Source organism: Equus quagga, chromosome 15 (genome assembly GCF_021613505.1).
Source record: "Equus quagga isolate Etosha38 chromosome 15, UCLA_HA_Equagga_1.0, whole genome shotgun sequence".
NCBI classification, from domain to species: Eukaryota; Metazoa; Chordata; class Mammalia; order Perissodactyla; family Equidae; genus Equus; species Equus quagga.
In genome coordinates, this window is record NC_060281.1 from 38,855,022 (window position 1) to 38,880,491 (window position 25,470).

The 25,470-nt window shown below is 34.9% G+C and overlaps 1 protein-coding gene and 1 non-coding gene across 2 annotated transcripts; both read right to left on the bottom strand.

The window, feature by feature from the left end:
* Window positions 1–13,364: 13,364 nt before the first annotated feature.
* Window positions 13,365–14,318, bottom strand: LOC124227384 (olfactory receptor 2M3-like). The gene has a single exon (XM_046641360.1). The coding sequence runs from the start codon at window positions 14,316–14,318 to the stop codon at window positions 13,365–13,367; it is 954 nt and encodes a 317-aa protein (XP_046497316.1).
* Window positions 14,319–15,264: 946 nt separating this feature from the next.
* LOC124227482 (U6 spliceosomal RNA) lies at window positions 15,265–15,372 on the bottom strand. The gene has a single exon (XR_006885492.1). It is a non-coding gene; the product is annotated as a U6 spliceosomal RNA (small nuclear RNA).
* Window positions 15,373–25,470: the final 10,098 nt, after the last annotated feature.

Consider the following 25,470-nt stretch of genomic DNA (forward strand, 5'->3'; position numbering starts at 1 on the left):
ATGAGAGAACCGGCCCCCTAGCACGTTCCTCCTTTGTCCTTAGTGATTTGCAATCACGATATTCAAGGATTTTTCTCTCCATTTTGTACCACCGGCTTACTGGTAAAGGCATAGCAATCTATTTAGGAAGATAAAGTACTGTTTTGTAAGTCAATAAATTTAAGGAAGTGGACTCAGGGTTTGGGGCATCTGCATTTGAAGCAACCACTTCCCACAGTTGAACATCTTGTTATTTAATAAACTAATCCATACGTTACAGAAAGCTTGAAGATTTAAATGTTTGTGAGTATATTGCTTTAGATTGAGAAAGAAACCTTTAAAGATCAAAATATGTTCCAGCATAATTTCATTGATGTATAATTCACTGTTGAAAATAACACTGTGTAATTCAAACCATCCTACATTACATGAGAATTCAGCATTTCAAAATAATTAAACATTGTTAAAAGTCTTGTTGCTTTAGGATCATCTATAAACTTCAAAAGGAATCATTTGAAAGAGCTATATGTGATTAAAGCAATTTTCAGTTTAACTGAACCATTTGTAAAGATGTAAAATCCAGGCAGCAATTTAAATATTTCAAACTGCTAGTCCACAAGCCTAATTGGACCCACAGTTTGGTTTTCGTGTTTTGGCTTATTCTGTTCACATTTATGTTACCTGCACATCCATATTTCTCTGAGACACTGAGTTAGTAATCTCTAAAGGTGATATTAATTTACATTAGCATAACAAAGAAATCCAGATATTTTATAGAGGCCAGCCCAGTGACCAAGTGGTTAAGTTTGTGCACTCTGCTTTGACAGTCTGGGGTTTCACGGGTTTGGATCCTGGGCACAGACATGGCATCACTGCTCATCAGGTCATGCTGAGGCTGCATCCTACACAGCACAACCAGAAGGACCTACAACTAGAATATACAACTATGTACTGGGAGGCTTTGAGGAGAAGAAGAAGAAAAAAAAGAATTGGAAACAGATGTTAGCTCAGGTGCCCATCTTTAAAAAAAAAAAAGATATTTTATAAAACATCCTTTCTTGATGTTACAGTGATGAGTTTTGTTGTGTATGTTTTAGGAAACAAATTAAAATAAGTACCATAAAAATTATCTTAATGTTGAAAATTCTTCTGGCACTGTTCATAATGACTCTACAAAACTCATCATTTCTACATTATAAGTAAATGTAATTATCTATGACTCAGACTGAAGACTCCTAGTTGGCAATAAGTCAAATTGTTTTCTTAAGGAAATAAGAAAAATCTGAACGGACTTAATTCTTAAGCTGCTTCCTCATTTCTTACAGATGATGCTCCCCATGGTCCAAAGTATTTCAAAACAATGCTTAGTTAGCCAATAAGTATTAAATTCCATGATTTTTTCAAATAACTTTTCTCAGAATGAAGTCTACACTCTAAGGAGAGTTAGTCTATCCAAACATTTTTTTTAATTTTCTTATTCAAAGGTGTCAGCGCTGCTTGAAGACTAGGATTGCATCCAACTGACTAACTGAACTGATTTTATTTACAAAATTTCGTCCTTTTTTAGCTGTTTCACATATATGTTATCCCTCCTTCTCATAGCCACATTCTTCAGAAAAAAGAGATTCTTCTCATTTGTTGTTTTGAGTATAGTTACCCTAATGTACCCTCAATAAGAATTCATTGTATTCTGTTGGTAAAATTCACCCTTGTTATGCTCCTTGTCTGCACACTTTTTCTCACAAACTCTGGCAGAAATATGTTGCATTTCTTTGCTTAGTAACATATTTAGATATACTCAACCCATCCCAGTTAATTCTAAGATGAATATCCAAATACTTGGATGTTGGTGATTTGAATCATTTCTCTTACAGCTCTGAATTTTTAATAGAATATAATCTGGTGGAGGCTTCTTGTCTAAGGCTGGTGACCCACAGTGGAATTTAAAGTCTGGTCCCAAGACATATTTCCATTCTTGTTCCCTCATATAAGTGTATTTCTGATACTCCAGATATGCTACATTTCCCATGTTTACTAGACACACTCTGAACTCTTTAGTCTGTGTAACACTCCTCAACTTTCTCTGTTTCTGGAGTATCTTCTGCCCATCTCTACCTCTTGAAATCCTATTCATTTTCAAATGTACCTATGAAGCATCAGCAACCCATTGAAACTTAACTGATACTGTATTCTCCTAAGAAAGTTTCCCAGAGGGTTATTTACACACGAACACGCATTCACATACATACCCCATATCTCACATTCTGATAAGGTATATACTGTCTATACATATGCTCATTACCTTTTCTGTAAGTGATTTGCCCTTTGTCAAAACAAATATGAAATAAAAATCATTCCAACTCTAGCCTGCAGTGCAATGAATATGTTCTGTGTGCACACATCCTGTGTGTGCCTGTGTGGGTATGGTTGTGAAAGGAATAGATGTGTAGTCATGTATTTTTGGAAAAGTGCAATAACAAATCAATAGCTGTGCCCTCACACAGGCAATAATGCTTATCCTCATGCATTATTTCTCTGGTTCCTCTTTTAAATGCTGACAAGATTTTTCTCTGCATCATACCATCTTCTCTGTCCTTTACTCCTGATCTTTCCTGTGCTAATGGGACAACTTCAAAGCATAGCTTCTGGGCATATTTCCAGTACTTTCACTTCAATTATCCCTTGCTGTATACCACATTACCCATCTTCCTCGATTTTATAATGGGGTTACCTTCTAATAAATGTATTGTAAATTGAAAATATTGTAAGTCAAAAAATGCGTTTAATAAATCTAACCTACCCAAAATCATAGTTTAGCCTGTCCTACCTTAAGTGTGCTCAGAACACTTATTTTAGCCTATAGTTGTACAAAATCATCTAACAAAAGCCTATTTTATAACAAAGTGTTGAATATCTCATGTAATTTATTGAATACTGTACTGAAAGTGAAAAACAGAATGATCATACGGGTGCAGAATGGTCGTAAATGTATTGGCTGCTTACCCTCCTGACCGCATGGCTGGCTGAGAGCTGCTGATCACTGCCACTGCCCAGTATCATGAGAGAGTAACAGTACAGCATATCACTAGTCCAGGAAAAGACCAAAATTCAAAGTATAGTTTCTACTGAATGTATATTACTTTTGCACCATGATAAAGTCAAAAAGTCCTAAAATAGAGCCATCTAAGTCAGGGACCATCTGTATCTGAAAGAGGAGATACACTGTCAGACTTACGTAATTTATTTCAATGGAAACTCTATTTTCATTTCCTGGAAGTTGTGCTAAGCACTGACTTTGGCTAGACCCAGGACTTCTAGTTTCTTGTGGGGCTACATAGCAACACTCCTGGAATGAGGAGTGATATGTATTTCTCAGTCCCAGCAAAGAATACTGGTTAATCCTTAAGAAGAAGGATTAGAAGGAAGTGTGTGTGTGTGAGTTTGTAACTTTAATTACTTAGATAATTAAAGTTTAACATTATGGGACTTTTATTTTCTTTCTTGGCTCTGTGATTATTTTAAAAAGGTATTTTTAAAGTGTTTGAAAAATATGTTTAGGTATTTATATAAATTTAAAACAAGGATGTAAACTATTCTTGTTATTTTAAATCAGTAAAATTCTTTATCAAAAATGACAAGAAAATTCACCTAAATATTATGAATGGGTGTTCATATTCTCTGTTCAAGGATGACTGCTTTTGCCTTTTTTTCTATTTCTTTATTCATTTAGAGTTTGACAAATTTAGGGTCAACTATGCATTGATTTTATATTGAGAAATAAAACTGAAATTTTAAAAATAAATATGAGATAGTTTAAATAAGGAAATTGGTAAAAGCCTACTAGGAAACTACAAGTGTGATTTTGAGAATATTTAAAAATTCTGAGTGGCTCAATTTTTCAAATGTAAACCTCATATTTTTCCACCCACTAGGGAGGTGGCATCCCACCTAGTCTTGTAAGGTCCTTCCAAAGAGTGATATGGGTTTATTGTCCACATTCTTTATTCTCTTTTGATCATATCCCATAAAAAAGATGAGAAAATACTTCTCCTTATGAACAAACAGGAGAAAAAAAACTCACCCAAATCATCAGAACTATAATGAGGCTAGTGGGAAAATTGAATAATAAATATTCAATCCTTAGAACAACACTATGAGGCAGGTATGATTACTATTTCAACTTTATAGAAGAAGAAACTGAGATACAGTGAAGTTAATACATTGCCTAAATTTATAAAACTAGTAGATGACAGAACAAGGATTTGCACCCAAGGAGTCAGCCTCCAGATCCATGATGTTAATTCCCATTCACACATGTGATTTTACATTTTTAAAAGCTCATTCCCAGCAGCTTCTATGGAGTAAGCATTTATTGGAGCAGCACCAAAACAGCACCAATGGGACAAAAAACCTTTGCAGTCACACTCAAGGATTCAGCCATCATCCCACATGTGGATTATCTTCAAACTTTTATTCTCACTCATGAGTTCTGATACTTCCTGAATTAATTCCCTCCAGTGCTCAAATAGTACTTTCTAAAAGCTTCTTGAGCACTTTTCTTTGCTGCCTTAATTAATTTTTATTCTTGGCCCTTTTTTTTCAAAGCCTAAGGTTTCATTTTACTCACCTGAGTGGAAAGCTCCTATTTGCTGTGAATCTTGGCAGTTAAAATCACATTAAATAGTAATGGTAAACGTAAGTAATAAAACCACATGTGTTTGGAATTTTAGAATGTATTTCTAGGAAACTCATGAGTTAAAAGAAGTAAGAATTGTAGAAGGGAACAATGCAAGTACATTTCAACATGTGGGAAATAATTATGATCCTTGGAACGGCTTTAAAATTATTTCATAAGAGAAAAATACCAAGAAAACAAATGTTTCCAATAAGTTTGGAATTTTAGGGAAAGAAAAGAATTTTCTAGACAGTAAAGATTAGAAACATCAACTTGAGAATAAATAAAATCATGAATAAACAAATAATTATTACAGAAATCAATTAATCCAGGTATTCAAGTATAATACACTCGAGGCACATAAGATTATATGGGTGAGTTATTACAAATCTTTAACAGATAATTCCTGTTACACCAAACTGTTTCAGAGAATGAGATATCAACCAACCACAACCAACAATGATCTAGAGTCTTTTACCCAACTCATTTATAATCTAGGAAAGTTGAGATATCAAAGCTGGGCAAATGTAGTAGTAGAAATAAAAGTATGGAAGACCTCATTATGTATAAATTTGAAAAAATCCTAAATAAATTATTATCCAGTTTAGTATAGCAATATTCACATACATATATCCAATTTCATGATTGAATGGGGTTAATCTCATAAATAGGAGTATACCAATAAGTATATTGGGCTGTACTATCAAATTCAATTGAAAAAACCAGCATTATCAAAAAGTTCAACTAAATTTAACACTGTACAATGATAAAAACCTTTAGCAATCCAAGAATAAGAAAATTGTCTTAATGAGGGGCATCCAGGAAGATCTCATTACAAACCTCAAAATTCATTGTGAGACATTTTAAATATTTTACTCAAAATCAGGAATGAGCAAAGATAATAACTATTACCACTACTATTCATACATTGTCCTAGAAATTCTGGTGATGCAAAGAGACAAAAACAAAGACAAATTAAAAATCAAAATGATTAAAAATGAAGAGATAAAATTGACATTATTTTCAGGTAATACAATTTCAACATAATGTCTTCAGAAAATCATTGTTGTTGCTGGATGTGAGCTTAATCTGTACATAAAAGTAAATAGCATTCTGATACACCAGACAAAGATGCCAGAAATATAAAAGCAATGTGCTAAAAGAGAAACACGAGGGGGTAATAAACTTAGATGTTCAACCTCACTATTAAAACAACAGTCAGCTAGAGATGGGTAAGTATTCATTGCAATGCTTATTTACCCATTGATATATAACATATATCAGCCCAAATTTCTATCAATAGGGGCATGGATAAATAAGTTGATGTTATATTTATACAGGGAAATATTCTACAAATGTTTAAAAGTTCACATGAATAACTTGACTTATATCGACATAGGTTAATTTCAAAAAACAGTGTATGAAAGATGCAAGTTGAAGAATTATTTGAAGAGTAGAATATCTCATGTATCGAGTATAAATATCTTCCTAATGACATTATATAAGTTTTATGAATGCATACATATTCAGAAAAATATACAGTATTTCCCCTTATCCTTGGTTTCCCCAGAGATAAACAATTCTGAAGTTTTAAATTGTGCACCTTTCTGCGTAGTGTGATGAAATCTCACACTGTCCCACTTTGTCCCACCTGGAGCATGAATCATCCCTTTGTCCAGCATATCCATGCTGTATACACTACCTGGCCCGTTAGTCACTTAGTAGCCATCTCAGTTATCAGATTGACTGTTACAATATCACAGTGCTAGTATCCAAATAACTGTCGACATCATCTGCTCCTGAAATCCAGCCATCTACCTTGTCTTGACTCAATGATTCTCCTTCTAACCTGTCTTCAGAAGGACCATAGTAGCCTAACACTAAATCATTCACCTCACTTCATCTCATCACATAGGTGTTGTCTCATCTCACATCACCACAAGAAGAAGAGTGAGCACAGTACAATAAGATATTCTGAGAGAGAGAGACCACATTCACATAACTGTTATTACAGTATATTGCTATAATTGTTCTACTGTCATGCATCACTTAATGACATGGATATGATCTGAGAAATGCATAACTAGGCAATTTTGTCATTGTGGGAATATCACAGTGTTCTTACACAAATTTGGATGGTATACCCTACTACACATCTGTGCTATATGGTGCTAATCTTATGAGACCACCATCATTGACCGAAATGTCATTATTCAGAGCATGACTGTATTTTATTAGTAGTTATTGTGTTAATCTCCTACTGTGTCTAATTTATAAATTAAACTTTATCATAGGCATGTATGTATAGGAAAAAACATAGTATATGTAGGGTTAAGTACTATTTTCAGTTTCAGGCATCCACTGGAGGTCTTAGAATGTATCCCCTGCATTTAACGGGGGGACTACTGTAATAGCATACCCAGGAATAATTATCACAAATTCAACTGTCTGATTAAGAAAAGAAAAATAAGAAGTGAGTGGTATGATTGTGGGAAGTTACACAGAGGGAATCAACTCTAGGTAGAATTTATTTTCATTAAAAACAGGAAAAGAAATAAAGTCATAAAGTTAAGATGCAATAAACTTTTAAATTGGATATCTGCATATTTATTCTATCACTCACTTTGTACCATGTATCATTAAAATATTATGCAGTAATAAAAACAATAAAATAAAGTAATTCCAGGAATAAAATTCTATTTTATTTTTATTTATTATTTATTATTTTATTTATTTAGTGCCTCAATAAAACTTGATTTGATGATTCAATTGACTACTGAAATCATGTAGAGTTGGTTACTTGGCTTTTAAAAAGAGAAAAATCCTAGTTTGAATACAGTGAGTAGTCTAAATATTGAATACAATGGAGTCTAACGTAAAATCAGTTGACAGAATAAATGATCTCTTATGATCTAACTATAAAGCAGATTACTAGATTATTTTCTATGTAAAACATCCTGGATTCGTCAGAAAAAGTGTTTTTAATTCCAGATGTACATAAATTTGTAGAGATATGATTTTAATTTTAAACAGATTTGGCCTATAGGAGACATTTATGTCATAACAAGCCTAGCACATGCTCTAGTAATTGTATTAATTAGCATGAAATGGTTATATGTTAACAGGTTTTTCATATCATTTTGATGGATGTCTATTTACCACTATTAGACCTAATTATCTGTCAGCTGTCACCCAGGTCACCAAACAGCTTTGTCCTTTTGAGTTTGCTAATCATGAAAATTTCCACTTTCCCCTAGTTGGTACATTGCCCTATGTCCCTAAAACCACATAAAGTTTTATACTTTTCCAACTAGGTAGTTTTTAACTAGACTCCCTGGGTCTTCAACTTTGCCATGCTTATTAAAAGTTTTCAGCTCCCATGAGATACCTCATTTAATGAGTCCCTCAACACTGTTTTTCTGATAGTACCACTGAGCGTGGAACAAAGTGCTCCAAGTTTCCAGCGATCTGAGATGATGATCACCCCAACTGATGTTAGAGAACATTAGAATAAAAAAACTCAGAATCAATTTTAAATTGTAACTTGACTTCCAGACATGTTGAAATCTAAAAGACTTATCATATATGTTACCAATCTCGTGATATATTTAGAGATGGCAATGCAGAACCTTTTTCAAAGAACTGGTAAAATTTGCAAGTTCAAATATAAATCTATAAGAAATACTATATTGGACTAGAAAAAAAGTGATCACTGTAGTAACAATCAAATTTCATTGTGTTAGAGTGTATTTGGTCCTCCCCAGCCTTGCACATTTATTGTGTTAAGTTTCCTAAAATTTTTAAGCTCTCTTTGATGAGTCTGTACAATGCAAAAATCTGCGACCATGATAAAATCTTTTCTTATCTCTGGACACCAATAACTACACTGGGTTCCAGGTGGGTATGGAGGTCTTTTTCAGTTTTAATATGTTATAGTAACATAGTAAACATAGTGGAATATTCTACTTTAAAATTATAAGTTAGCTGAACGGATTCTGAGGATTCTAATATTTTGCACATTTGTTTTATCTTAGTGGAGATGATATTTATCCTGACACTAAAGATCACAAATGAACGGGACACCCCTTCCTCAAACCAGAGAGGCTTGAAAAAAACGTATTTAGAACCATATTCAGGTAAATACTCGTTTATGATTTTTATATTCCAGGCCCCCTCCTCCATTTCAATTTCATTCTTGTAGAGATGGGTTAGACAGCATGATCATATAACTGTCACATAACACAAAATGTTGGCTGAGGGTTCTCTCTGCCCTTTCCTGCACAAATCTCAACTCTATATAGTTAATTTTCGTGGCACAGAAGCCCAATAAACCAGAATGAGAGGAAAGGCAAAGTGTCCCCTGATAATTTAGAGCTATGCCTGGACTAACCTGTCCACCTAATATCTTCTCTAAAGGAACTGTTCTTGGCATGACCTATTGTCCTTCACTACTTATATTGAAAAAGAGATATTTAACCCTTTCCTCATTCATACCTAAAGATCTCTATACTCTCACCATATGCATTTCATATTCCTATTCTTGATCCATTGGTACCAGCACTCCTACCCAGGAAGAAGAGCAGGGAAAAGTGTAGTTGAGCAGAATTGAACTACTCTAGACACCAATATTCTCCCAAGTTTCTTCCTTTTCCTTTGTAAACCTGGATGTGTTTAACATCTGGGTCTGTGAACAAGGATACTGGACTCCACACAGGGTATCAGTGGAACATTGGTGACCCTCAGATTATTCTTTATGGGTTCAATTGCTCACACTTGGCAGAATATCCACACGTTGTGAAACATATTAGATGTGCATTTAGGACCTTCAGTGTCATTAAGAGTGTTTCTTTGATGAGGATGAAGCAGTAGGTCCTGAAACTGATTAGGACACACTTAATGAAGTTTCCCTGAGGCCTATTGCCTTATCTCATCATGAAGTGTGTTCAGTGAGTTTATACAGTTCATCACTCACCATTTAATATGTACAAGATACAGTTTCACTCAAATAATGGTAGATACTATGATATCAGATTAGATGTGAGATGAATAGTGCCACCATCCTCTTCCCCACTTTCCTTATCCTTCTTAAGAAATGGAATCCCAATAGCTTTCAGAGCACTGAGTTTCTTCAGCATATGCAGCCAGGCAATCTTCCATTCAAACATGCATGGTTCCTTTAGCACCTCAGAGGTACACAATTGAAACTTTTGCTTACATGTATCCAAAGTTCCAAATATTCTTATGGTCTTCAGAATAACTAAGACTATAATAACACCAAGAAAATCTACAGGCTGTAGCAACCAATTAACATATAAGCTGTATTAATTCTTTATGATATTTTTTCTTAAGCAAAAGCAAACTCCCATGATCTGAATATAACAATCTAAAACAATGCTATATTTCCATTGATAGCATATTATATGTCAGTAAGATGTACCAAGAGAAAAAGAGAGAGAAAAACATAAATAAGAAAGAAAGTTTTAAAAAACATAATCTGATCACTTTTGAACTTAAAAGATCAAATTAGAAAAGCTCTCTGTAAAGAACTATTTTTTGGTCAACAAAATATTTGCAGACTGAATTCAAGAACACTTTGAAAGAATCATATACCATGATCAAGTGGGTTTTATTCCAGGGATTCAAGGATGGTTCAACATCTTCAAGTCAGTCAAAGTGAAACACCACATTAACAAATGAAGGGTAAAAACTCAATAGATGTAGAAAAAGCATTTGACAAAACTCAACATCTGATAAAAACTCTCAACAGAGTTGGTATAGAGGGAAAGTAACTCAACACAATAAAAAGCCGTATATGACAAGCCCACAGCTAACAACATATTCAACAATAAAAAGCTGAAAACTTTTCCTCTAAGATCAGGAACAAGACTAGGATGCCCACTCTTTCCACTATATTTGGCAGAGTATTGGAAGTTTTAGCCATAGAAATGAGGCAAGAAAAAGAAATAAAAGGCATCCAATTTGGAAAGGAAGAAGTAAAATTGTCGCTATTTGCAGTAACATTATATTATATGCAGAAAATCTTAAAGACTTCACTAAAAAACTGTTAGAGCTAATAAATGAATTCAGGAAAGTTGAAGAATACAAAACCAATATACAGAAAGTTGTTGTATTTCTGTACACTAATAACAAACTATCAGAAAGAGAAATAAAGAAGATTCTATTTACAATTGCATCAAAAAGAATAACATGACTAGGAATAAATTTAACCAAGTGAAAGATCTCTTCATTAAAAGCTATAAGACATTGATGAAAGAAATTGAAGAAGACACAAATGAATAGAAAGATTTTCTGTGCTCATGGATTGGAAGAATTAATATTGGTTAAATGTCCATACTATACAAAGCAATCTACAGATTCAATGCAATCCCTGTTTAAATTCCAATAGCATGTTTCACAGAAATACAAAAAAAATTTCTGTGAAAGATTGAAAGTAGACCATTATCTTACACAATAGACAATAATTAACTCAAAGTGGATTAAAGACTTGAATGTAAGACCCGTGGCCATAAAACTGCTGGAGCAAAACGTAGCCAGTATGCTCTTTGATGTGGGTTTTAGTAGTATCACTTTGAATATTATGTCTCCTCAGGCAAGGGAAACAAAAGAAAAAATAAACGAATGGGACTACGTCAAAAAACATATGCAAGGCAAAGGAAACCATGAACAAAACAAAAATACAGCCCATTAACTGGCACAAAATATTTTCAAATCATGTATCTGACAAGGGGTTAATTTCCAAAATACATAAAGAACTCATACAACTCAACACCAAAAAAACTAACAACCTGATCAAAAAATGCGAAGAGGATATGAATAAATATTTTTCCAAAGAAGATATACAGATGACCAAGAGGCACATGAAAAAGTGCTCAGCATACTAATTATTAGAGAAATGCAAACCAAAACTACAATGAGATATCACCTTACTCCTCTCAGAATGGCTATAATTAACAAGACAAGAAATAACAAATATTGGAGTGGATTGGAGAAAAGGGAACCCTCATACACTGCTGGTGGGAGCACAATCTGGTGCAACCACTATGGAAAACAGTATGGAGATTTCTCAAAAGATTAGAAATAAAAATATCCTACAATCCCACTATCCCGCTACTGGCTATTTACCCAAAGAACATGAAATCAACAATACAAAGAGATTAATGCACCCTTAAGTACATTGCAGCATCATTCACAACAGCCAAGATGTGGAAGCAATCAAAGTGCCCACCAACTGATAAATGGATAAAGAAGACTTGGTATGTATATACAGTGAAATACTACTCAACCATAAAAAAAGACAAAATCATCCCATTTGCAGTAACATGGATGGAGCTTGAAGGTATTATATTAAGTGAAATAAGCCAGACAGAGAAAGATAAACACAGTATGATTTCACTCATAAGTGGAAGATAAACAAACACATAGATAAAGAGAACAGATTAGTGCTTATCAGAGAGGAAGATGTCGGGGGGGCTGGGCTAAAGGGGTAAAAGGGCACATATGTATGGTGACAGATAAAAACTAGACTATTGGTGGTGAGCATAATGCAGCCTATAAAGAAAATGATATATAATCATGTACACCTGAAATTACACAATTTTATAAACCATATGACCACAATAAAATTTTTAAAAATTCCTAAAATTTCCTTGGAACCTGAATAATCAAAGCAATCTTGAGAAAGAAGAACAAAGCCCAAGGCATTACACCATACTGTTTTGGTGTGATGATTTTAAAGTATATTAGAAAGCTATAGTAATCAAAACAGTATGGCATGACATAAAAACAGACACATAGATCAATGAAACAGAATACAGAGCCCAGAAATAAACCCACACATATATGTTCAATTAATTTACAACAGAGAAACCAAGACTATACAATAGGGAAAGGACAGACTCTTCAATAAAAGGTGTTGGGAAAACTGGACAGCCACATGCAAAAGACTGAAACGATCACCATCTTACACCACAAGCAAAAATTGATTCAAAATGGATTCGACTTGAACGTAAGACCTGAAACCATAAAACTCTTAGAAGAAAACATAGGCCAAAGCTACTAAACATCAGCCATGGCAATGAATTTTTGGATTTGACACCAAAAGAGAATCTGCAAGTATATAAACACACTCAGCACATCAAGGGAGTCACTTTGCAGAAAAAAAAAAAAGAGCAAAACTCCTTCCTCTGTCAATATAAGAAGCATTCAATATAGAATAAACATTTTGGTAAATGAGAAAGTATCTGTGACTCTGGTTTGGATATTTATTTTGAGTGAACCAATAACAAAAGGAATTAGGCAGGTGTAGTATTAGGACATAAGACACAATATAAGCAGTTCAATAAGACTCTGGGCTTTCAAAATAAGGGAAAGCATTTAATACAGTTTTATTTGCTACTTAGTTCTGTAACCAGGGTATACTTGCTTATTGATTTAATTTTTCACTCTTTAAGAAATTTAATTAATTTATACTTAAAACCAAAACAAATACAATAAATTCAAAATATATCAATAGACTGGATGTGTACCCAGAGTCTATCAACCAAGAGTCTATCAACTCTGACGCATATAAATATCTTAGGAAAATGGTCTATACATGTGTAGCTAAAACATGTTTCTAAATAAATGAGTGTGTCAGATTGAGAGAGAGGAGTTATGAGAGGAAAAAGGCCCTTGTTGACCATTATCCAATTTATTCCCTAGATTTCCCCTTCCCTAGGACCTTACTGAATGCTTTGGCCACATCTTTGTTGCGGAAGCTGTAGATAAGGGGATTCAGCATAGGGGTGAGAATGGTGTAGAAGGATGACACCATCTTGTCCTGGGTTAGGGAATGATTAGAAGTGGGCCGCATATATATGAAAATACCTGCTCCGTAATACATCCCGACAACAAGAAGGTGTGAAGTACAGGTCGTGAAAGCCTTGTGCCGACCCTCCTCAGAACTCATGCGAATGACAGCCATGATTACACGAGTATAGGAGATAACAATGAGTAACAAAGGGAAGAGAAGCATTAAAACACAACAGATAAAAACAAGTGTTTCAAATGTGGAAGTGTCAGTGCATGAGAGACTTAGGAGTGCAGACACATCACAGAAAAACTGGGGTATTTTTCGGGAGCCACAATATGAAAAGGACAAGGTAGTGGCTACATCAACAATCCCATCAAAGGAACCAAGGATCCATGAAGAAGCAACCATGAGTCCACAGACTTTTTGGTTCATGAGATTGTGGTACTGAAGAGGGTAGCAAATGGCAACATAGCGGTCATAGGCCATGACAGCCAATAGGAAGCATTCACCACCAAGGAGAGACACATAGAAGAGTATCTGGGCTTCACATCCTGCTACAGAAATGGACTGCCTGCCAGACAAGTAGTTGCAGGCCATTTTGGGTACAGTGGTGCAGATGAGCATGAGGTCCATGAGGGAGAGTTGGCTGAGGAGGAAGTACATTGGGGTGTGGAGTCGGGTATCCAGGTAGATAAGGAGAATCATGACACTGTTTGCCAAAAGTGCCACTGTGAAGATGCCCAGGACCAAAGAGAAGAGGAAGATATGAGTGCGAGTGTGACTGAAGATTCCCATCAGGATGAAGTCAGAGCCAGATGTCTGATTCTCCCATTCCATGATGAATAGTTTCATTATCTAGAACCACAAGAAGTTATAAAGTTAAACATCTTGGTAGTGTTTGGTATCTATTTACTGTCTATTCTGTGTATGGTGCTCTGGTACCAACATGCATGATATGGCCAGGACTGTGTAAAGGAATGAACAGAGACTGTGCAGTCAGGTAGCATTAATCACATTCAAGCTCCATCACTACAAACTTGCATATCCCCTGACAAATTATTTCTATGTGCTTAACTTACTTCCTTTACAAAGGAGAAATAACATTTTAACTGAGTTGTTGTGGTTGTTAAACAAGATATCACAGCATCTGGACTGATCATCTGAGTCCTCAAAGACCATATTACCTAGTATTAGCTAAGAATATAACCATAAATAAATTTATCATATGTCAGTATGTAACAAATTCTGTAACAGAGGAATAGAGCATTTTGAATGTCATTGCCTATATAGTAAAATAAAATAACTATGATTAATAATCTGCTGTTTCCAAGATACATTAACATAGACATTTATATAATTCATTTGTGCACCAAACTTAAAGACCAAACATGGTTACTCGTTATACAGTTACATAGATGATGAACCTCCAGTTCAGAATAAGTGTGAAATAATTGCAAGTAATTCATACATTATGACTAGATGATTCAATCATGGATGAAGAAGTAAAACAATAAAATTATCATTTATGTCTCAGTTTGAGAAGGGCAGTATTTTAAGATTTCTTTCTTTTCACACCCACAGAAATGAAGAACCTTTAAGAAGGTATAGGAACGTATCCACACGCCATATACCCTGTGCTTCTGCTGAATTTCATTCATCAGCACCAAATGGAGCAAAATAAACATCTTGGTATATCTCTATCAGTGTAAGAGTGAGCCAGGGTCAGCTTTTAGTACTTAGGGGAAAATGTAGTTACTATACAGAGGATTAGACACAAGCGAACTGGACAGAGACTTTTTTTTTTATGGAATGCTTCACGAACTTGCGCGTCATCCTTGCGCGGGGGCCATGCTAATCTTCTCTTTATCGTTCCAATTTTTAGTATATGTGCTACTAAAGCGAGCACTAGAGACGCCTTTTTATGTTGTTGAAACATCAATGAAGAGGAACCCAGCCAACTGCATGACATAATTTCTTTTGTCGTTAAAGGAAGCATATTCTTTCATTCTGCCCACCACTGACTCAATCCAACTGTGTTTAAAGATTGAACAGGCTTCATGCTTTTACTCCCAAATACTGTTGAAGCCAGCTTTCACTGCTCCTGTGGTCTCTAGCTTCTATACTGCAGCCCCATTATGACAAAATTTTCTGGGAAAGAGGTAGTATGTTTTTAAATCCCCTTATTTTCACATCTCTCTCTGTTTTTTCATCCCCATCCAACGGAGGATTTACCTGAAGCTCAAGTCCATTACAAGGACTTAGCAGTTCTGTATTCATAATTGTGTGTTCGGTTTTTTTTTCTTAAAAGTGCCCTCAAAGGTGTACAACTTTGAAGCCCAACCAGGACTGGAGCAGCCCTAGCTCCCATCCCTCCCTTGGCAGAAGGCTTATACAACTCTGTCATTCCAGAGGTACCTGCTTCTCCTGCTGTGAAGGTGGGCTGTGGCAGGTGACCCACGATTGCACTCTACAAATCGTATGCAAACAGTATCTATCCTGTTTTCTCATACTCTCATTTTTCCCCCTCTGGAGATTGCTTCTCCACACTAGATTGCCCTTCCCTCAAAAATTTGTGGTGAAATTAGTGATTTGGGTGTGTGGATTGTAGGAGGAGACTAAGAAGGCCTATAATATGCTGTGGTCCAGTCTATTTAGGCAAAACTAATTTAGAAGACTAATAACATCCACATTTAGTCTTTTATTTTTTCTGGAATACATTGGGTTTTAGAGACAGACCCTCTATAATAATAACATAACAGTACATTTACTTGTAGCCTAATAATACCTCAATTTTATAATAGTATGTCATGCTTAATAAAATTCAAATGAAACTAACTATGCAGATAATTGCAATAAAATAGACAAATTAAGACCACTCTTAACTAAATTCCTTCATTCAGCCAATACTTAAATAAAACTTTTCTCCTGTTTAGAGGATTATTTGGAAGCAGCCAATAGTCAACATCCCTATTTACTAATGATAGCATTAGCTGACAAGAATTTTACTTTTATATATCTATGCAAAATTATTTTCTAAGTAAATGGTTAGAGAAATAAGCATGTTTATTTGGCAAAGTGTTATCAAAATATAAGGACTTCTCATATTAAAACCATCAGTTAGAATGCAAATTTGAAATTCTTTTTTTAATCAGGCTAATTCAGCAATCTTGTAGTGGTTTTTTGCTTTTCCCCACATTACTTGTTTTAAATTTTAAAGTCTATAATTATAATAAAATATGCATATTAAAATGTGAAATCTTCACTTCTATCTTATTCCCCAGAGGCAACTAGTTTTTAATAATTTATTATTTTACCTGCTGGTTACAGTCATAATAATATGTTTTTTTCCTCTATTTTGTGAAGACCATATCTGACATGAAAGTTAAGAATTTATGCCTTGAAATAGCTCTCTATATCTTATACCATTTTCTTCATAAATTTTGAATAATTATAGTATTTTTCATGTCCGTTTCTTCTATTATCTCTCTTTAGAAATTTGTAAAATATCATTAAAACTCGATTGCTTTTTTATTGCATTCATAAGGGAGAACTATGAGTCCCCATATCTCTCACTGTGTTCCTTCACCATCCCTTCCATAACCAAATATTGTCCCTGTTGATAGTAGTTATTAAGACGTCTTTTTGAAAGATCATATCATGGTTGTCTATTGATTTAAATATTTTAACACCAATGCAATTTTGTAATTTTAAGAGCATACAAATATTAGGAGCACAAATTCCTCTTTTTGTGGTAGAGATAGGACTGATTCCTCTACAGGCCTCTACCCTGAAGGGGTAGCTGAAATGTAAACGCTTAAAATGAGACAGTTGGATTTGGGAGTTTTAAGAGCTAACTCTTCAAATGGGACTTTCTGAATACCAAAATAAGAGGTGTATGTAGGGGGACCAACACACCAGGAAAAGCCTTTATCCTTTCAGTCAATTTGGTTGCTGTCCCCAGAGAGCAGTACTCATTTGTTTTGCTTCCAGGTATGCACCTTGCCGCCAATTACTCTGCATGGGGAGTGAGAACCAGAGACAATAGTGGTGGGGATTACTGGAACAGCATTTTTTGAACAGATCTTCAGTTAATGTTTTTTCACATAGGGCCTTTGTGTGTAATTCATGACTGCATAAATCTCTGGTGGTTTATTCAGCAGATATTCATGTGTTTTGATCTTTCCACGTATCCCGTGTAATATTTAGTTTACTGATCATCTCTTCTCCTATAATCATTGTCCTTATTTATTGCTACATATACTCCTCAATATTCTTGAGTTGGAAGCACTCCCATAACTTTTTAAACATAACTCTACAATAGCACTCATCAAATTGCATTGTAATAATTATTATATATGTATATATGTTAGGCATAGGTATATGCACACATATGCTCTCATCTCCATGAGAAAATAAATACTTCCTTGAAGATGTCCTCACCCATTTGCTCATTCTGTATTTCCAAAATACTTATATCCACAGTCTTCCTCAATTCTTTAGCTGTACATCTCAGTAATCGTAAAGCACTTCTTTTTTTACTCCCAAAGATCCAGTCACACAGTCATACAAATTTCTTCTTAAAACTAACTCTGTCATCATACAAATATGTCTGTTCTTATTTCCATAATAACAACCTAATCTCCATATATTGCTACATATTATACCAGCTAATTAAGCTTTACTTCTAAAGTTTCTTAAATTTTCAGCTCATCCTTGTCGGTGTCGCAGTCCAATATACACATCAGGATAGATGCGGAGAGGGCTGATGGCCACTCTGAGTTTATTATAACCAGTGTTTCAATACATACATAGCTTACATCTGTTAAACATACACAGGTGTTCTGGATGAAGTAATTAGCGAATGCCAAGAATTCTTAGTGATTTCTCAAGGAGCCCTCCCTTGGCCTCTGTTTTGATATTATCATGTTATTGCTGTGCTCCTATATTTTTATCTCGGAGCAGGCAAGGTCTCTTAGGCAACGGTCCCTCCTGCTCCTGATATCGATATCATTTCTCCATCTGTGCCCCCGGGCGGCCGCCGCCTGGCTTAGGTTGCCCCCCCAGGGGGTCTTACCCGTTATTGGCTAGCCGGCCTTCTCACCTCCGGGTCACAGTTTGTTGGCAAGCTTTTTCCAGTGATTATTAACCCTTCCTGTGTCAGGGGCAGCTACAATCCTACAAGTATATATTAATGACCATCATTGTACTTCAAAAACTCCAGAAACTCCAACTTAACGTTCAACATGTTCAAGGATGTACTCTGCTTACTAAATACAGTTTAATTATCCATGGGAAACTTGTACCTAACTCAAGCTGGCATATTTACTGACCTTGAAATATTTTGTTAGGTAACAGTATTGAAAACACTGAAATAAGGCAAAAAGGCAGTTGACGTGCCTTTACAAAATCATACAAAGAGATTATTTAACAGACTCTTCCAAGGATTATTTAATTCAGGGAATGTACCTGTATGTGTGTGTGTGTGTGTGTGTGTGTGTGTGTGTGTGTGTCCCTATCCCTGAGAACAAGTAGTGTGTCTGAATTCCTCGCAATTGTAATGAGAATTTGTGATTAAAAAGTTATCTTTAAATTTGCTAGAGAGTTTAAAGAAATAGCAGATTAAAAAATCTCAGTATTATCACCTGCAAAACTATATTTTGCAAAATATTAGTGGCCAATAAGATTGTGATTAAATAATTTTTAAAAACACCTTAGGCTGCCTTTAGTTATGGAAATAATAATACAAAGGGCTTATATGCATTAATACACTCAAAACTTAAATTTCATTAGTTCAACCTTTTGTAAAGTATAGTAAATTCTTCCTCATAAAAGAAAATCCACATCCAAATTCTCACAAAATGTTTCACACTATATAATTATGAATCAAAGGCTTGAGTTTCACTAGTGTCACTGGTTGTTAAAAACACTGCATCATAAAGCACTAATAGAAGCTATACTTAACTTTTAGAGTACAGAATTATACTGAGATTACCTTCATTCCTACTTACAAGAAGGACCATTCCAAATATATATTAAATATACGTATATGTTAAAGGAAAATGGGAGAAAGGAGGAAAAAAAGGACAAATGTGCTGATGAAGCTGATTAAATAAGCATAAATTTTAAGAAAAATAGAGACTTAAGAGGAATAAAAATATAGGAGAGAGGGGCCGACTCAGTGGCACAGCGGTTAAGTGCTCACGTTTGCTTCAGCAGCCCAGGGTTCACCAGTTCGAATCCCGGAAGCAGACATGGCACGGCTTGGCAAGCCATGCTGTGGCAGGTGTCCCACATATAAAGTAGAGGAAGATGGGCATGGATATTAGTTCAGGGACAGTCTTCCTCAGCAAAAAGAGGAGGATTGGCAGCAGATGTTAGCTCAGGGCTAATCTTCCTCAAAAAAATAAAATAAAATAGGAGAGACCATATGGAAAGGAGAGATAAAAACTTGAACACAGTTGGAGCATATCAAACATGAAAGGTCAATTCATGTGTGGATACCATAGTGTTTTCTAATTTGCATTCTCCCTCAGTTACAAACCCAGCAACACCATCCTCCTGCAGAGCACAGTAAAAAGCCTGCAGCAGGTCAGCTGGATTACCATGGCACACAAGCATGACATCTAAGATGGTTAGAAAGTACTCATTTAGTCCAGTGGTTCTCACAGTATGATCCCCCAACCTGGCAACACCAACACCTGGGAACTCATTGGAAATGTGAATTCCCAGGCACCACTCCAGGCCTATTGAATCAGAAACTGTGGAGGTTGGACCCAGAAATATGTTTTCACAAGCCTCCGGGTGATTTGGATGCTGGCTAATGTTTGAGAACCACTGATGTAGTCCATCTTCCTGCCTTCAAAGAGGACTTTCTCACAGTATCCCAAATAGAAAAAAGTTAGTACCTCTTGGAAAGACATACCGCTACTTCTGAAAATTTCCTCTGTCTTTCCTTGTAACCTCATCCGGTTTCCAGTTAAAGTAAATCCTTTACTTTCCATCCTCTGGATACAATATTCTCTGATTCATTTTTTTAGTACCATTGAGTTATGTCACTCTCCTCAAAAGCCCCCACAGGTTCCAAAATGTCAGAAAAGAAAATGGTAAGTACTTATTTTGTGGTTCAGGACACTGCACAGGAGGTTATATCCACCATCTCAAGAGGTTTCTCCTCATTGTTTTTCAACACAAACCCTGACAATCCTACTCTTTCGTCCCAAACATATCACTATAATTTTCTGCTGGGAAGTCTTGGCTCAAGTTACTTCCCTCATGCGGAATACACTTTGTTCCTCAACGACATTTTCAGTTCATTCCTTCATTCAAGCTCTAGAACAAGTTCATGATCCTCATGAGCTCTGTTTCATTTTAATAGATAACATTCTCCACATTCACTAATCTCAGTCATTTGGTGTCTTCTGCTCTTTACCAAAAGTGGTGCAGAGTCTTGAACAGGGATATGGGTTTGGGGATCAGACATGTCTGAGTTTCAAAAATCATTCTACTGCCAAATGTGGTATCATCAGACTTCCTTTTTTTTTAACTTCTATAGTGAGACTAATACATCTCTCTCAGAATTATTGTAAATATTACAAAAGATAATTTTTGTGCATCACTCAGCACAAAGCATAACCCAAAGTATATGTTTAAAATATACCAAGTATATATTTCTCAGGAAATATGTTTCAACTATTTTAATCATTACCATTATCATGATTTTGGCATGTAATCATATTGTATTGCTTTGAAAGTGCTGCCACAATAAGATGCCACAAATTAGGTGGAGTAAACAAAAAACCTTATTATCTCACAGTGCTGGAGGCTAGAAGACTCAGATCAAGGTGCCAGCAAGGTTGGTTCCTTCTGAGGGTGTGAGAAAGAATGAATTCTATGCCTCTCACCCAATTCTGGTGGTTTGCTGGTAATCTTTGGTATTCTTTGGCTTGTAGAAGCATAACCATACTCTCTTTCTTCATCTTCACATGGCAGTATCCTTGTGTTTGTATCTGTCTCCAAATTTCCTATTTTTATAAGGACACCAGTCTTTTGGACTAGGGCTTCCCCCTCCAATGACCTCATTTTAAATTAATTACCTCTGTAAGGTCCATATCGCCAACTAAGATCACATTCCGAGGTACTGGAGTTTAGGACTTCCCTATATAAATTTTGAGAGGATACAGTTCAACCCATACCACATATATTGATTTCCATCTTTAATTACCACCTATTATTTTGTGTAATAACTTACACTCAACTAGAGTATAGGCCCCTGGAAGGTAAAGTGTATGGCTTACATTATTAAAATAATATTTTAGTCAAACAGAACTACACACAGAGTTGACCAGGTGGACCTTAGGGGAAAAAATGTCTTCAGCTATAAGGCTAGGTCCATGAAGAGATTCTCCGAGTGATTTTTCAAGTAGCATACATTGGAGGACAACTAAATCATAATGAAGCATTACATTTTTGTAGTATCCTTTTAAAAACCACAGAACTCAAATTTTTAAAAACCCCAAAACTCAAGTTTTAAATATGGGATGAACTAATGCATGCCAAGTTAATACAAAAATGTATCTATTGCTTTGGAAGTATCTAAAAAATGTACAGGTTTTCACCCATTTCTGCCTCATTGAAATCAAGAAGTTCCTAGAATTTTTGTAATTTAAATTTCTTTTTCCAATCTTACCGTCTGATGTTTCCCAAGAAGATATAATAATACTGACTGAGTAAATTAAAAGGGCTTAAATTCATAGAGATTGTTTTCCTAGTTAAATTTCTTAGTCCACAGAGATTCAGTCCCTTGCCTTTAATTACAATGGTGAAATTGTCCTCCAATTTTTGCCTAAGTGACCAAGGTAATTGTTATTATTTCACCATAACCACTATTTATTTTTTACACCAGGTAGTAGAGATTACCTGTGTCTTTCATTCATTAATAATATAAACTGCCCGAAATGTTTCACCTCTCTAATTCTGATGTTTAAAAATATTAATAATTTCTCATGCCTCCTGTCCCAATGGTTCTCAGGCTGGAATACTCATGAGAATCTTTTAAGAAGCTTCAGAAATGTTTTCCAGGCCAGACGTTTCTGAGATCACTGCATTAAAGTGTCTTGGAAATAGTCCAGGCAGTGCTGTTTTTAAAATATTCCCAGTTGATTCTACTGTTGATTCTGTTCTTTCCAAAGTTAACAATGCCATCTTGGTCCTCAGATACTATTGTCTTCTATTCCATGATAAAACTTATTAAATCAGGTGTTTTTGTCCCTCATACTTTCTTTGTCAGTTGGTACTTTTACATTAAGCTACTAATAAGGCCAAACTATCCTATTATTCATTAAAGAGCATCCATATAATGCATAGGCTTGCTGCCAGAGACATTTTACTTTACCAAGGCTGGGAAAAGAAAAATAATTAGATGCTACCTCATCAACAAAAAGCCAGAGGTGATTACTGAGATAACGAGAGATTTTCCTTTTGGTACCAATTTTTTTTAACATTTTTGGAGGATTATTTCCACTATTCAGAAATTGTCACACATTGTCTTCAAGTAGAGATTACTAGACAATATTACTCTCTTTTTTCCTTATGACAGTAGTGGCTCAAATATTGGGCCTTTACTCTTAGTCATTACATTCTTAGTTCTCTCTGTAATGACTCCCCAAGGTGTTTCCTCCCCAGCCCTACTTTGGAGGCTTTAAAAGCTCAGATGCAAATATCTGTTACTTATCATCAATTAGACAGTTTGAGGAGATGATGTGTTAGTTTCTGTGGTCACTGAGAAATGTGGAATCTTCTCAAGTCCATAAGATGACCCTTGAGGGATGAACCCAGGTAAACACTCAGAAGCCCAGTAACTCTATGAGATAGAAGAGCTTGAGAGTTATTTTAAATAAGTGACAAATGAGGGATAGATGGAGCCTCACCAAAATTATACTTAACTTGCTTCATCTCAGTTTTTGAGTGAATTAATGTGTTACATCATGACTTTATTGGGTGAACAGAGGAAAGATGGAACTTACTCTGGAATAACATTAATGAGGGGGCCTCTTCTTTTTTATACAAGATGTCTCACATTCAATCAAAACAACTAGGCATGGAAAAAGACAGGATCATATAATTGAATACAAAGCAAAAAGATGAAGAAAGGATAATAGACAAGACTTATGGGTAATCCAATGGAATAGAATTAGGAGTCAAGGACTAAATAAAATTATTTTAAACGTGTCAGGAAAAAGAGAGACATGATGGAAAAATTAGATGAAAGTGTATAGCACTCACCAGTGATTGCAGTCTATGATAAAAAAAATCAAACAATGCAGTAATGAAAAATATAATAACCAAACTTAAGAACTCAATAGATGGATTTGATAGTACGCTAGACACAGCACAAGAGATCATTAGTGTACTGGAAATCAGGTTGATATTAACTATACAAACTGAAGCTCAGAGAAAAAAACACTGGGAAAAAAGAGCATAAGAGATCCATAGATCATAGTTAAAAATTCTAATGTACATTCAATTGGAATACCAGAATGAGGGGAGACCAAAGAGAAAAAGAAATATTGAAGAGACCAGAGTAGAGAATTTTCCAAAATTGATGAAAGGTAAAAATCCACAGAATGAAGATATTCTGAAAACCTCAGCTAGAGGAAAATTCAACCTAACACCAGTGTAGTCAAACTGCTGAAAAACACAAATAAATTGAGAAAATCTTAAAAATCAGCGAGAGATAAGATATATTCCTTTCAAAAGAGCAACAATAGGTTGAGAAGACAAATTATCAAAATTGACACAATAAGAGTTTGAATTCAGAATAGTCTTATACTTACTAAAGAAATTGAATTCATAATCAGAAAACTTCCCTTAATGAAAACCCCAGTTCCAGATGTTGTCACTGGTACATTATAACAAATATTTAAGGTACAAGTAATACCAATTTTAGTCAAAATCTATCAGAACATAGTGGAGAATTGTACATTTCCAATTTCACTTCATAAGACCCATGTAAGTTTTTTGCCAGAACTTGTCAAATAAATCACAAGAAAAGAATGTCCTTCATGAACAGATGCAAATTCTTAAACACTATTGGAGAACTGAATTGAGCCATATAGAAAAAGGATAATAAATTGTGACCCAGTCAGATTAATCTGAGGAAAGCAAACCAACTTTATTTACCTTGGTAAAATCAATCAGTGTAATTCACCATATTAAAAGAAAAAACCAGAAATACAATAGACCATATTCCATAAATGCTGAAAGAACATCAGATAAAATCTAACACCCATTCATGAATAAAAGCTCTCTGCACACTAAGAATTGAAGGAATTTCTCCAATTTTACCAAGGACGTGTACAATAAAAACCTACATACCACCAGATTTAATGAGGAAATATTAAATTCACTTCCCCTAACATTAGGAAAAAGTCAAGGTTTTCTTCCCATCCCACTTCTGTTCAACATGAGACTAGAGGTCTTAGCTGATATAATGAGTTAGAAAATGTAGTAATGGATGTAAAGTTTAGAAAGGAGAAAAAAAGCATTCTTTATTCCAAGATGACATAATTTATTCTTGGAAAATACTAAGCAATCTACAAAAAAAATACACTAAAGTCAACTGGATTTATATATACTAGCAGCAAACATTTGGAAGACAAAATTTTAAATAGCTATATAAAATAATATAAAAGCCAGAAGACACATAGGACAATTTTTTGTAAAAAATGTAGAACCATTACTGACAGAATTTTTAAAGGTCATATATAAATGCAGCGATATACCATGTGCTTATATTGAAGAAATAATATCATAATGTCAGTTCTCACCACCTGATCCAATGCAATTCCAATGAAAATTGTATAAGGTTCTCTTTGCAAATACTGAGAAGTTGATTCTAAGATTTACATAGAAAGAACCACAATGCTGAAGGAATTACATTATTGGATTTAAAGAATTCCTATAAATGAAGATGGTGGCATCAAAGGAAAATCAAGCAAATCAATGT

Coding starts and splice junctions, on each gene's coding strand:
- LOC124227384 (XM_046641360.1), bottom strand. CDS start 14,318: ATGAAACTATTCATCATGGAATGGGAGAATCAGACATCTGGCTCTGAC.